At 35.3% G+C, this 15,691-nt stretch overlaps 1 protein-coding gene across 1 annotated transcript in view; it reads left to right on the top strand.

Annotated features, from left to right (window-relative positions):
* LOC115523939 (ephrin type-A receptor 6) overlaps window positions 1–15,691 on the top strand; it is a 267,647-nt gene that overhangs the window by 148,556 nt on the left and 103,400 nt on the right. The window contains exon 9 of the mRNA XM_032594591.1: window positions 2,615–2,676. Within this exon, the coding sequence (XP_032450482.1) occupies window positions 2,615–2,676 (62 nt within the window). The remainder of the gene's footprint in view (window positions 1–2,614; window positions 2,677–15,691) is intronic.

The raw sequence follows: 15,691 nt of genomic DNA, 5'->3' as shown, positions 1-15,691 counted from the left end.
GAAACAAATAACAGGTTAGATTCCAGCAGTATTCTAATAAAACAACTCCTTAGTTTAATAATAGCAGCTCTAAATTGGCATTACTGCACAAAATACAAAAGATGCAGAGCTCAGGTGGGAAGCTTATAATTCACAAGAAACCAGGGGAGTCTTCATTTGACTCTTTATTATCTTTAATGAGAAGATGAAACTTGTCACTGATGAATTTTAAGATTGTATAAAGTGTCTCCCAAGGAGTTATAGATAGAACTAATTTCAAAGTACTTGGTATTCACATAGATTAGAATCTTGCTGAAATACTTCAGTGTTACTCTCTGAGGAATTACGAAGTCATTGAGAAAAATCAACTCGTTACTATAAAGCACCTACTCTGCTCAGCCTTACGGGAAGTAGCTTTGAGAAACCTAATGAATGAGGGGAGACATAGCATCTATGGGAAAATAAGAGAGAAAAACAACCTAATATAGAACCAGGCACATTTCATAGTGCAGACAATAGATGTGATGGGAATGCCACTAGAGGAAATATCACCATGGGGCCTTTACAGAAGAGGTGTGAGGTGAGATCAGGGAGAAGCAAATTGGGAAATAATCCTGGCAGGGGAATACCAAAAGGGAAAGGAGAGGAGGCAGGATTGAACCAGTATAGATGATAATAACAACAAATGGAGCAGGAGAGGACAGGGCTAGTTAGGAGAGATGAGGTCCAGCAAAGGAGGATAAGCCTTACGGCTTTGATCTATAAATTATGTCTGAGAGGCACCTATGGCATAAAAGTTAAGAGCTTAAACTCTGAGACAGACTACTCGACACTGCCACTTAGCTCTTTGATAGGCAAGTGCTTTAATTTTCTATCTCAATTTCCTTATCTGTGTAATAGGGCTAATAATAATTTGTATTAATACAAGCGAAGTGCTTGCAAGCTCTTTTGTATCAAAACTGACATTCTTAGGGAGAGGTATATATATGTTTCTCTGGCAGCATGGTCAAGGTAGATTGAAAAGGTTAACTCTGGGTAGGTGAACTCAGGCAGTCACTGTAGTAACCCAGCATTTCCCCTTAACATCCATGATCCATTACAATTGAAACTGGAATACCGGTCTCAGAATTTCCGTATATAAGTATAAAAAATGATCTTTTACTTTCCCTACCTTGCTAACCAAGTGTTTGCATCCAGCTCCTGTTTCCAAGCTCTCTGAAACCAATGGCCAAATAAAAGATTTCATGACAAAGTGTCAGATTTAAAATCTGGATCTTCTAGTTCCTTGCTACAATAGTGCTGACAGTTCATTTGACCTCAGGATTTTCTGATAAAGTTCTATATCTGTGTTTGGGTGAAAGTAATGACTTTGAGGAACATTATGGAAATCCACCAAAATGGAAAATTTCTTCGGATTCTAATACTATGCATGATAAATTGGGAGCTTTATTACTACATTTAACCTTTAGCACATCTTTCTTTAAAATATAGATTCAAATGTAAAATCTAGCATTTGCAGACATTGTACTAATTTGTTACAGTCACCCTTTTTAACCCACAAGGTTTTGAGTTCATAACAGAGACATGAATTACAATATGAGGTCTAATATTTCCATCATTGGTACACATAATTTCTTTCCAGATCTTCTTTGTACTTATGAGGAGAAAATGTGCACAGTGCAGATTCAATTGCTAAAAATTTCAATGAGAAGCAAGGAATATAGAAGTAAAAAATAAGTATGTCATATATGTTTATTTCAGGTAAATATTTTCTCTTCATGTGAAATTAGTTTATCTTTTAAACTTGAGCAATTTGGCAGAACAAATAGATTCTTTTCTTTGAAACAAATCTAAGTTATTTATGTCAAATATTCTACCTAATAGAGGTATTGGGAACTGTAGCAATCGCAAATAGATATGATAAAGAAGAAATAAATGATGTTCAGTTTCTGATTTTAGCTTCTGTTACTAGACTACAAAATCAGAGCTACTTATTTTCATGCACTGTCATCAATGTTTTGTTGATCTAATCTATGTCCAATAAAGACATGATCAAGAACTATTGCAAAGCCCACCAGCTTGGTAGCATTCATCAATCTACTGACATTTTTCTACTTAAAAGCCCTTAAAAGCAGACTATGACTAATGGTTTATAATTTCTTAAAGAGAATTTATGAATTTCTCCTTTCCTCTTTGCCTTAGGAATATTTCAGAAATGCCCAGTCTAATGTAATTCAGCCACAGTGACTGCACCACTATAGGACAAGGTGTTCTGCAAGTCCCAGGGCAGCTACAGGGACTGCTTAAACCCTGCCTTCAGCTTGTTCATGATCTTTTAGGAAAAGCTCAGGACAAAAAGAACATAATATAAACAAGTGATTGCAGGGCTTCAGAAAAGGAAATGCTTAATTCCTTTGTAATTTGTATTCCTTATATGAACTCAACAGAAATGATGCCATAAAAAAAGGGGAGATGCCTACGTGTAATAGGGAGACTTTTGTAGAAGCATATTGGCAAATGAAGTTTCTATTAATAAAATACAAATAATTTAACTGCCACAGCTGGAAATCTCTTACTGCAGCACATATTTCCGTAATTGCTCTAATCCTTGTGTGTTCTTTTGCTCTTTTTGCAGGCAGACCAGTAATGATTGTGGTGGAATATATGGAGAATGGATCCCTAGACTCCTTTTTGCGGGTGAGGTGTTCTTTTCTGATGGCATTTAAATAAGATATTCTGAGTTCTAGATTTAAATCATTTATCATAAATTAATTTTTACATAATGTTATTCATGGATTTTTCCATGAAGAATAGCAACATTTTCTCTAGGGTGCATTTCTCTGATACTGTGATACATTAGTGTGTTACCAATGGGAGGAGTATATACATATAATAATATAATTGATTTCTCCTATAAATTCACATGCCTTATTAATATATATATATTTCCAAATGATGTTATAAAGAGATTAAATGAAACTCAGTTGTCTCACATAAACATTCATTTTGTTTTATCACATTTAACTATTCAGCATGATGTTTTATGCATGATCTATAATGCTGAGTCCCTTAAATTGATGTATATTTATGAATAATGACTCAAGTTCATATCAGAAAACTGGTTTTATCACTCTTAAGTTTGTTTGCTTGACTTTCAGAAAACAAAAGAAAAAAGAAAAAACCCTAGCAGAGATTTTTTTCAGAACAAAAAATTTTAAAGCATTCTTTTTAAAATGACTTATCCTTGAAAGTATGGTGTATACAAAAATCATTTGTCTCACATAGTAGTAGAGAATAACAGAGCAATCTTGAAGTTATATTTCAAATGTATTTATAATGTCTTTAATATTTAAAAAGCCATCATATGCTACAAAAATACTCACTGATAGTAAAAAAAAAACAGAATACAAAAAATAATTACTACAGTAAATATTTTTCATCCCCAGCAGAGGTCACATATTTGAATGTCATTGTATTCTCAAATATTCATCTATCTGCAGAGATATGGCCATATTCTTACTTATAACATGACTGGACTTTTGCTATTTGGAATATATTACATTATTTTTTATCTTCATTTTCATAGGATAAAAACAGTCTCAAGCATTCTTTCTTCATTTAATTTTTTGTTCTATGTTATTTGGATAAGTTCTGCGTCTTACCTTTCTTTTTTTAAATCTCATTTTCATTTATTTTTCTTGAGTTCATGCCCTCTTTTTCTGACTTCTCTCAATATTAGCAGTAATGATATATTTACCCTGTGTCTGGACTTGATGCCCAGATTCAATGCCAGAAGCTGAATTCAGCAAAATCGTCAAGTTATTACAGAGCAATACTCCTCACACAATGCAGTCTCTCAACCAAGTATGCTTTTTAAAGCAAAATGAAATTCATAGGTGTTTGGGGACATGAACTATTTGTTTTTATTTTTTCTGTAGCCATTCTCAGGATGTTATTTTATAACTTGTATTCATTTCTCCTGTAAATGTGCTATATTATTTTAGAATAAATTATCAGGACCACCTATGGTACTTTGAAATGCATATATAGTTAGGACCTTCCATTATGTTTATTCAAAAACTCATTCTTATCAGACATATACCAACATGACTTATTCTCTAATGATGCTTGGAATAAGTTATGGATTTTTTTTTTTGCATCAACTATATCCTAGAGCTGAATATAATGGCAAATAAATGCAGCACATACTCAATCTAAATTGCTCTTGAAAATGGGATCAAATGACTGCCACAGCAAATTAGGAAAGAATTCTTAGCTTCAGAGATCCTTTTTATCCTGCTGAATCATGAATTAATTACAATATATTATAAAGAAAATATAATAGCTTATCAATAAAATATTTATGTAGAAGCATCTTGATACCTGTTTATAAGTGGTATATTTCATGATTTAAAATTTAAAAACTAATATTTTTTGGCTTTTGTACATTATATAGGTAAGACGCCATACAGTCTGGGAAAGAATAGATGTTCAGTTAATGGTGGCTATCATTACCACTGCTGTAAGAATCTGAATGTCAATATATGCCAGATCATCTTGGTTCTGTCCCTCCCAGCTATGTGACCTTGTGACTTGGGAAAGTTACTAACTTCTCTGTGCCTCTGCTTACTTATCTATAAAATGGGAATATTAACAGCATCTACCTCATACAAGTGTCATTGAGTTGATTATTTTAAAGCTTATAAAATAATACATAACACACTAAGTGGTAGAGTGATCATTCAAACTCAAGTCTCTGACTCAAAAAGCCATGTTCTCATACACTTTTTTAAATAAAATTACTTATTCTTTTTATAAGTTCACTGCCATATCCCCATGTGAACTCGTCTCCTGTCTGCACATAGAATTTCTATTAAGATAAAAATCACATGCATGAGAAAGAAAAAAAAAAACACGGCCAAATACTCCCTTCTTACTCTTCTTTAATATTCTTACCCTTCTTTGTAATCATATCTCTTTTATCCCAGAAGCTCAAAGTGGTATATAAACTTTATGTCAATAGCAGATGCTCAACTCCCCATGGCAGGCAGGCATATATATATATATATATATATATATATATATATATATATATACACATCTCCCACAAATTCTCAAAAACGAAGTCATTTTTCAAACTACTGCTTTAGAATTTGATAATCGCAGCTTCTGTGAGCACAGAAAGAGGAAGTGGCTAAGTGCATTGCATTGTAGGGAAGTCATCCATGGCTCATTAATAGCATTCTGTGCTTGCTAGAAGCAGAAAAGATTTCCCTTTGGTCTCCCACATATTTGAAAATCACTTCAATTTACTTTTATATGAAACAGTGGTAGCAAAACTAAGTACAAAATTACAATCTAGTGACAGTGGTGGTAGCTGGCTGGCTGTGATATTGCACTGGATTCATAAATCTTCTATTGTTCTGGATCCTTATGGACATTCCTCCAGATACATATTGGCAAGAGGTGGTGTGGTTAAGTGCCTGTGTTTGTGTATGTCCGCGTGTGTGCATGTGCACACGCAGATGGGATATATGTAGGTATGTGACTGTGTGTGTGTTTTCAATTTAAAAAAAAATGCATTCTGACTTAGTAAGGAGAGCATCAGCCCTGTTGCTCAGAATGTATGACCTTACTGATGTGCAAATTTTCCTAACTTTTCCAAGGAAATACACTAGTGTGAATTAAGTGGAATCTTGACCATCATCCCTATACAATCTCTCTTGAACTATGTATATGGATTTCATAAACGCTTTTTGTGACACTTAACCTGGCAACTGCTTTCCCCCTAAATTTTTGGACTTACATTTTTATAACAATATTAATTAGCAATCCAAATAATAATAGTTATAAAATACTTTAAAACCTTGAGATACCACATGCCAACCACAAAAATGTTGATCAAATCACAAAATTCAGTTATTCAAAAAAATAATACCACTGGTTTCAGTTTAATATGTTATTGTGTTCTTGCTACAGCCTCTTGCTGCCACCTCAACTCGTTTGATGTTACAGACACATTATTTGCAAAGCACAGTCACATGAGCAAGCAAGAGGGAGTGTCATCCATATAACAACAGAAAAAAAAACAAAAGGTTGGGGGAGAATTACTAAAAACAGAAGCTGACAGGATCAGATTGAATAGGGAAACCATATTTCAAAACGTGGTGAGGAAAGGATGCTTAGGAACAAAAAGAATGTGTGGAAGGTAGTGCTACCAACTGATAGGAAGATACAGCATAGGAACAGGATGGGCTGGTAGTTGGGAGATGATGAATTTCATTTGGGTCATATTCCATTTGAGAGGTCTATGGAGCATGCAGTGAAAATGTCCAGACAGCAATAAGAAATATAAATCTGAAGCTCAGGAGAAAAATCTTGACCAAAGTTAAAGATCTGGCAGTCATTAGCATAAAAGTGGTTATAAAACCCAAACCATGATATTTTTTAGGAAGAAGTTTAGAGAAAGGCAAGGAGTTGAGCAAGGTTGGAACTCCGTGATGTGCCACTCAGAGGAAGTTGCTGGGTGGAGTCTCCAAAGGTAACTAAGAATAAGTGGTCAAAAAAGAACAAGAAGGAAGATGAGGACATGGAGTCCTACACATCAGGCAAGAGCAAATAAGCAGTTGTCGCCAGTGCAGCAGAGAAAGTCAGGAAAACAAAAACTGGAAAGCATCTATGGGATTTACTACTTAAGTCCTCAGTGATCTCAACAAGCGCATGTTTAATGGGTTGATCCCAGACAGAATGTATAGGGCAAAATGAGATTGAAAGATAAATAGGAGTTGGTAATGGAGACCATTTTTTAGGTAAACAGTAGCTGAGGTAGCAAGGCAAGAGGTAAATCAAATGCTAGTAGACAAAAAGAAAAGCAAAGGGTATTTTTTAATAGAAAGAAATTTAGAGAATTTGTACACTGGGGGATAGGGAATTAAAGAGCATACATTGGCAAGGCAAAATATCTCAGGAGATGAGAAAGTACAAAATCAAGAACCTTGGTAGAGGATTGGCTTTGAATAGTAGAAGCCTCCACATCTTCCAAGACTCATGGGGTTGTGTGTTGTGGACCTAGAGAGATTTATGAGAAGCATTAAATTGAAGGAAATGATACCTGATATTGTTGCATTTCTATATGAAGTAGGAGAGTTTATTTGGGAGTTTGAGAACAAACCTTAATTTAAAGTCAATGTTTAAAATAATTGCTGAAGTTAAAAGGAAAAGTGGCTGATCAGACCAAAGTTGGGGGGTGGGGGGTAGTGTTGTGTGTAGAGCAAGTACAACAGAAACACCAGTATTAAAGGAGAATTGGAGTGGTGGAAAAAGAATCTTTCAGGTAAGCAACTGGTGAATCCAGGATAGAGAAAGAAGGAAATAAAGAGACTGATAGACTAGAAACGAGTAGAAATGTCATCAGCTGCGTGTTGTTATTACGTAAAAGAGGAAGGATAGTTGTATGGTGAGGATGAGAGAGCTGAAGGAAAAGAAAAGTGTACCAGAAACTAGGGTACTAGCAGTGGTTTGTTATACCACAGATTATACCAGCTTGCAAAAGATGATTATTAAATGGCCAGGAATTTAGAAAACTGGTTGTTAAACTATTAGTAGCTTGAAATTGGGTATGAGGAAAGTATTTACACCACACAAATGGGCAAACACCACAAATTGGGGCTTGTTTGTTTTGTTTTTCTCCTGAGGTCTGGTTTACAAACACACTAGATTGATACTTACTTAAGATTTCTGAAGCAAGGTCGTTTTAGGGGTGAAAATTTCCAGGTGTGGACCTAAGAATCTGTGGCTAAAGCAAAAATGAAGATGAATATCTTTAATTAACTAATGTAGATAACATTTATGTGTGCTTTCTATGACTTGGGTATTTCTCAATTCCATGAATTCATTAACTCACCAGGTGCTTACGACAACATTATGAGGTAAGTGTTACTATTATCCCCATTTTACTAATGAGGAAACTGAGGCAAATCACAATAGGTAACTTGCCCATTATGAAACAGCTGATAAAGCATTCATTCATTTTTTTGCACAAATATGTGTTCACAGACTGTAGAACCCCAGGTACTATTCTGGAGCCTTGAATACAGAAGTGAACAAAACAAAGATAAAAAATCTAGTGGAAGGGAAATAAAGAATTCAGCAAAATATATGGTACATCAGATGGAGAGAAAAAGCAGGAGCAGTGAAGGTGGGAGTGAGATTAGGTTTCAGTATTACATTGAGTGAACACATCAGGTCTTACTGAAAAGTGTCATATGAGGAAAGGTGGAAGAAGGTGAGGGAGCAAGCCAAATGGATACCTGGGGAGAAGTGTTCCAAAGAGAATAGGTTCCAATGCCCTCAGGTTGGAGCATTTTATACCCAAGGAGCTACAAATTGTCTTTATGCTTTATGACTATATGCCTCTTTTGCCTAAGACAGTGCTAATTCATGTCTATGGTCCCTTCAAAATTGCTAATATTGACCCTTTTACGCTGCAGTTGGGTTAATAAAATATGTAGTCACCCTGTCATGATGGCTAGAATAGGTGGTAGAAGATAATCAGAGAGTTGATGGAGGCAGAAACGGACTCAAATGTTGAAGGGAAATGATTCTCAACCTTGGCTGTATGTTATATTCATTTGATTTAGAGAACTTTTAACAATCCCAAGTTGCAGCCTGCATCACAGGTGAATTAAATCAGAATCTCTTGGTGCAACACATGCATCAATATTTGTTCAAAGTTCTCCCAGTTGAGTGTAATATGCAACCAAGTTGTAAAAACAATGAATTGGGACATTGTTGGCCATTGTAATGACTTTGTGTTTTCTCTGAGTAAGACATGAAGCTGTTGTAGGGTTTAGGGTACAGATACAATATAATCTGTGTCTTAAAAATATCACTCCTGTTGCTATATTCAGAGACTGTAGTGAAGTACAGATGGATGGAAGGAAATTAGGAGGATTTTGCAATAAATATCCAGGTAAAGGGATGAAAGTGACTTTAGATGAGGATTGTTGTAGTTGAGTTGATGGAAAATACTAGATTTTGTGCTGTATTTTGAAAGTAGAGCCAATAGGATTTGCTGTTAGATTGGATAAAGTGTAGAAGCAAAAGGGAAGATTGAAGGACAACTAACATCCATAAAATAACGTCAATAATAGGCAATAACTACTTCTTACAGTTATTGTATTATATTGTATTAAATAGTTAATAGACCTAAAACCCCTAGAATATGTGTCTAGGTACTTATTAAAGTTTCCATAATGTATCTATTATTATAATATGTTTCAGGGGTGCCTGGGTGGCTCAGTCAGTTAAGCATCCATGATTTCGGCATAAATCATGATCTCATGGTTTGTGGGATTGAGCCCCATGTGGGGCTCTGCAGGGATTTGGTGTCCTCCACTCCCTTCTCTGCCCCTCATCCATGCTCATGCTCTCACTCTCCCTCTCAAAAATAAATAAACAATGTGGGCACCTGGGTGTGCAGTCGGTTAAGCTCAGGTCACAATCTCGCAAGTTTGTGAGTTCAAACCCTGCATCAGGCTCTGCACTGATAGTGCAGTCTGCCTTGGATTCTGTCTCTCCTTCTCTCTGCCCCTCCCCTACTTGTGTGTGCTCTTGCACGCTCTCTCTCTCTCTCTCTCTCAAAATAAACTTTAAAGAAAATAAATAAAAATTAATTTAAACATTTTAAATATATAATATATATACACATATACATATATGCATATATGTATACATATATATATTACACATACACACACACATATAATACACACATTTCAGAAGATGTCACTAACAGTTTTAAAATTGTTTTTCTGTTACTTCCTGGTCTGTTTTTTCTAGTGGCTAAAAATAGTTTTATTTTCACCATTTAAAAAAATCTAGACATACGTCAAGAATATGAGTATTTAAATAATACATATAAGTGCATATCAGCATTTCAAAAGCAATGTGAGTCATTTGAAGAGTTCCCTTGAACAAATGCAAAGCAAATATTAATTTAAAAAATTAAAGGGATCTTTTAAATATTTATGTAGTCAAATTATAAATCTAGTAAAGATGGCATTTTACCTTATGCTAGTTATATATTAATAATGAGAGCTGTATTTTATTAGCACACTTTTCTTGTAAATTGTGTTGTGTGGAATTATATTTGTGCTGGGGTATGAGAGCAAAATTAATCTACATCACATTCATTTGATATTCAACAGTGAAAAAAATTAAGTCACACTCACCTACCAATAGTTTTTTTTGAAACCATAATAGTTAGAGTTGAATTAATCCTCTTAATTCCTTTTTTTCCAAAAAATATATGTAAAACTTCATGTAGATGAATGTTATTATTTTTCATGCCTGTGCCAGCTTAATACCAAATGCTATTCTAAAAATAATATGACAGTATGCATCCAAATATATGAAAGCAGGGTGTACTTGGAACCAAGCATATGGGTGGCTGAGCTTTTTATTTTAAATTTAGAAATTCAATCATCAACTTCCAAAAGCCTAAATTTATCTCTTTTAGCATTATAGTACTGTAAATGTGTTGTGTCATTTGTAGTACCTGGTACCATGAAGTTGTAGTTTACAATTTTCCTCACTAATTCTTTTGCATACAGGTCTTTGTGCTGATTTTTTAAATTGGTGTAGAGTTCATAATTATAGTAATATAAAGAGCTATTCCATGCATTTTCCTGAGCTCTTCTATAGTCATTCCTACATCCTTATTTGGACCATACAGGAGATTTTAGATTTATGGAACCAAATATTAGACCTGAGTCTTGGTAGTTCCCAGCCATGCTTGCAAATCAGAATCACCATCCTAGAGAGATTTTATAAAATATATATACAGACTCAAGCAGATGTATCTTGCAAAATCTTCCCTGGGTAATTTTATGCACTCTAATGATGCTTCATCAAGGCTTTGGCACTCTGACACCTTTCCCCAGATGTCAGACAAAAGAAGTTTAAATTGTCTTGGCTTTACTTAAGTGAAGCACACAGTAGCTAGTGTAGATTGACGTCGCATAAACCTAAGCAAAAATCTTTTTAAAAATTAAAAAAAAATTAAATTCAGTAGTAAGCTTTGTAAACTAAATCTATATTATATTCAGATTCACTTTAAGCCTTTAACATGTAATTCTGAAACCCAGCTACCATGTTTCACAAATCCATATCTACTCTCTTCCTAGTTTTTTTTCGGTATTTTAGAAATGACATTTTTAGTTTCCTTGTGATTGAAATTTCTGATTCTGTTATTGGTAGCCTTTCCAGCTCTGCCTAGCTTAAGTGAAAATCCATAATGACTACAAAAGAAAAAGCCTTGGAGGATTTAGTAAATATTCAACAGGAAATTATAATAAGATTTTCAAGTGGGGAGGCCACAAGAACCAAGACTTCGGTAAAAAGGAGTTACTAACTCTTATTTGTTCAGTGGTTATTTTAAAACAAAAAATGACTTGGTCTTTTCAAATCTATAAATAACCTTAGCCATTTCTTTTTCAAATTCAGGAGTATTTTTTAAAGTCACAGCATGGTCAACTTTCTGATTTAGGAACATATAAAAACTGAAATTTAACTTTAAACTTAAGTTATAGAAGTAACCCTCCAAGGTCTGTTTTCTGCAAAGTCACTTATAAATCAATTGTTGAAAACTCAAATGCACTTTCCCATAAATATTTCTTTCAAAGATATTGCTTAAGTCCCTAGGCAGATCCATAAAAGCCTTTTTAACACAGACCACAGCTAAAGGATGTAACTTCCAATACTGAAATGGGCCAGGAGTTTCCTTCAAAACCAAAAAAGAGTGTTTTTCTCCCTTCTACATGATTTGCCTTGGGCAAAAATTTTTTTGAGTCCATTTTTCTGTGGCATCCATCCCTTTATTCATGTCCTCTTCCTACCTCCTCAAATATCCAACTTTTACTGTTTTAAATCCCACGTGGTGGCACACACTCCCCATCTCCTCTTATCCACAGGTTAGGTCTTTTTCTACCTCGTTGAATCACCTATAACCTGGACCCCACACACATACCCTATTCTAAGCTTTCATTCTCTCATCACCATAGATTTTAACAAGATATATGGTTAAACTAACTCATACTATTGCTTGTGATTCACAAATACTATTTAATCCCTCCAGAGTTTGCTTCTTTTACATGGACTTGTAAACACAAATAGATTTTTTTTTCTTCTGGAAATAACACTTGACAGGAGATCTACTCTCTTAACAAATTTTTAAGTGTACAAAACAGTGTTGTTGACTATAGGTGCATTGTACAGCAGATCTCTAGAGCTTACTCATCTTGCTTAACTGAAACTTTATGCTTGTTGATTAGCATCTTCCCATATCCCCCAAGCTCTGGCAACACAGAAGTTGGGGGACAAGAGGTTTACAGAGTCCACTGGTTATATACCTCAGTCTTTTGTAAACCACTTAGTGAGGTACATGTTTTTCACAGCCCTTTTATAGCTCAAGTTAGCATTTTGGAAGTAATCATTTTACAAGGCTTCAACTACCCCTTCTGTTTGTGTCATTCTGTTTTGAAAGGCTGGTGCCTTTCCTTATCACTTGTGGTTAGTGAATCAAAAATGTCTTTTGACGTGCATATGAATCAAACTTTCATTACTTCATTTTAGAGCATCAATTGTCATTATCCAATAGTGTCATTACACCAGATTTGTGAGGAATCTTTGAAGTTGATTTATTTATTGTAGGTAACCACGACACTGCACAATGAATTGGATTCTCTGTAAATGTTTGCTAAATGATGACGTGCGATTTTTATTAATTCTACTCTATAATAGCAGCTTATCAGTTACCAAATGTAACACTGTTTCTCATTCATATTTAACATTTTTAGGACACTGAATCACTTTAGTCATTTACTATATATAAAGGAGTATTGTACATTCTCAACAACAAAGTTTTAGGACAATGATTTATGTTGTGGTTCACAGACTTTTGATAGTTGGTAAGGCAATTCTTTTGATGGGTTCAACATCACTATTCTCCAGTGAGGAACTACAAAGAAATATAGTAGAAATATATCTAACTTATTTAGCCCCCTTTTCATCACTCTTTAGTGAAAATGTAAAAATCTGATGGTCACAGTCAGAGTCAAACCCGTCTTAACCTCAGAAGTAAAGATGGGGTTGCAAGTGTAGTGAATACTTCTCCTTCACTCACGATTCTTTCAAAGAATCTCTTATAGTAAATCCATGAAAAATATTTCATTAAAGTATCCTCCCACTGACTAATAACCTGAAGTACTTCACTCCATTAAGAGAAAAATAAATAAGTTCAGTTCAATCCAGTGAATATCTGTTGAATATCTGCCACATGCCAGATATGGTTCTAGGTCCTGAGATTTCAAAGATGACTGAGACAGTTGCCCTAGATGAGATTATGTTCAAGCCAGTGGGAGAGACAGACATATATGCATATGGTTTTAACCAGTGTTGGTGTAGACAGGATGCTTTGAGAGCAATAAAGAAAGAAACTTGGTCCCACTTTATTCTTCCACTTTCCTGACTGGTCCAATGTATTGTAGGTCCTGCTGGCTATGCCTTGAAAGTAGATCTCAACTGTGATTCAAGTCACCAGTTTCTCTCTCCTGTGTTACTCTAAAAGCCTCCAGCTTGATCTCTCTGCTAACGTTTTCATTTGCAAGTCAGAGTTTATCACTCCCCAATTAAAATTCTTCTCTAACTTCTCGAACCAACTTTGGTTCAGGTCATGTTTCATGAATTCGAACCCCACGATGAGTTCGAGCCCCACATCAGGCTCTACACCGATAGTGCAGATTCTCTTTCGCTCCCTCTCTTTGCCCCTCCCCCACTTGCTCACATTCTCAATCAATCAAAATTTTTCTCTAACTTGTCATTATTTTAGAATATATTTCAGACTATTCACCATAGTTTACATGACCCTCCCTGATATTGCCTGTGCCTACCTCTCTAGTCTCCCTGTCACTCAACAAATTCTGGCCTCATTGGCTTTTATTCATCAAGCATGCCAAACTCATTCTCAACTTAAGCCATTTGTTCCTGCTGGGAACTACTCACACCCTCCATCACATCATTTTCTTTTCACATTACTCCATTTTATTTATTTTATAGTTCTTCATTATTTAAAAGTATCTCATGTATTTCTTACCTATTTATTTTCTGTCTTTCTGCCTCCAATTAAATGTTGGTGCTACTGGAACAGGCACCTTTCTCTTTTAATTCCCACTCTGACTCTAGCAGTTAGAGCAATAACTGACCTGTAGTAGATTCTCAGTGAGAATTATTTGAAAGAATGAACTTGGGGATTCATCCAAGACCTCCTAGAAGACATGATACTTCTCCTGAAAAATTCACATGACCGAAGACTACAAGGACATTCCTGGAAGAGGGAACTGTATAAGCACAGCACACCAGACATGAAATAACAAGTTGTATGGGTGAATTAAACACACACACAGAAATTGAATGAGAATAAGTTACATGACAGTAGAGATGGAAGCAAGGGTCATGTCTGTATTAAATACTGCACTTTATTCTTCACTGAAGGTCATCGGAAGGTTTTAAAGGAAAGGAGCAATGTGCTGATATTTGTGTTTTCATAGAATTTGAATTTTTTTTCCAAAAAATAGACAACGATGTGATGATTTCAAGACAGCATAGCACTCGAATCCTACATTTGTCCTCAGCACAGGCTAGGTACTTGAGCTCAACCTAAGATGAATGGACTCCTGAGAGGCTTAAAGTGTTTATGCAGCAGAACACTTCAAGCAGGGCCTTGAGAAGCATCATCCGGAGTTTGCATTACTTGCATTGTGAAGACAGTGTGACTTGCCAATGACTGCTCAAGTCTGGTGGATGTTTTGCTTCGGGGTCTGAGAGACAGTCCGGTGGAGCTCTGCAGTGTTCAGAAGTAGCAGGCATTATTATGTATAGCTTTCAGAAATCACCTCCCCGTCAGGCTCACCCTCTCTGGCACATAGAGGTTAAGCTCCATGTTTCTCTGCAATCAGGCTGAGACAGCAGAGAAAAAGAAGAATGAAGACAAACTGAATCCTAGCTACTAAGCTCTGAGATGCAGTGTGTAAATATGCCACATTCACTCTCTTTCATTTGAATCTGCCTTCCTGGGGAAAAACCATGTGTCATAAAAAAAATTCATAGTTTCTTTTTGATTAATCTCTAGTAGGAAGCCCAAAGATATTAAATCTCAGTGCTCTCACATTTTTCTCCTCCCCTCATAAACAATTCAATTCAGTTTGAATTAATATTTATCGAGTGCTGACACAAGGCATGGCAGTATAGTGGATGCTGTGATGGAGCTGCTACATAAAAGGGAGAAAACCTGTGTCCTAGCTTAAGGAAAGAAAGCAGCTTTTTTTAAAATATAAGACAATAGGAATAATAATACAACCAGTGCACTACAAGATGGTACCAAAAGTTATTTAACTTGGTCACCATTTATTAACCATTTACCATGTTCAAGAAAACCAGTATGTCCTAAACCACACCTGAGGAGCCTATGTTGACAAGGACTAGAAAAGGGAATATAGATTTTGCATAAAGGAGAGAGTTGTATCATTTGTAGAGAAATAGATTTATGCCATACCTCATGTGTGAATAAATGGGACTGTTCCACTCAGCGACATAGATAAGTAGGTCCTCATTTGTTGGTTTACCTAGAATGTTCTTGTTTGTTTGTTTTTGGCTT

Source organism: Lynx canadensis, chromosome C2 (assembly GCF_007474595.2).
Source record: "Lynx canadensis isolate LIC74 chromosome C2, mLynCan4.pri.v2, whole genome shotgun sequence".
NCBI classification, from domain to species: Eukaryota; Metazoa; Chordata; class Mammalia; order Carnivora; family Felidae; genus Lynx; species Lynx canadensis.
This window is presented reverse-complemented; position numbering and strand designations above follow the sequence as displayed.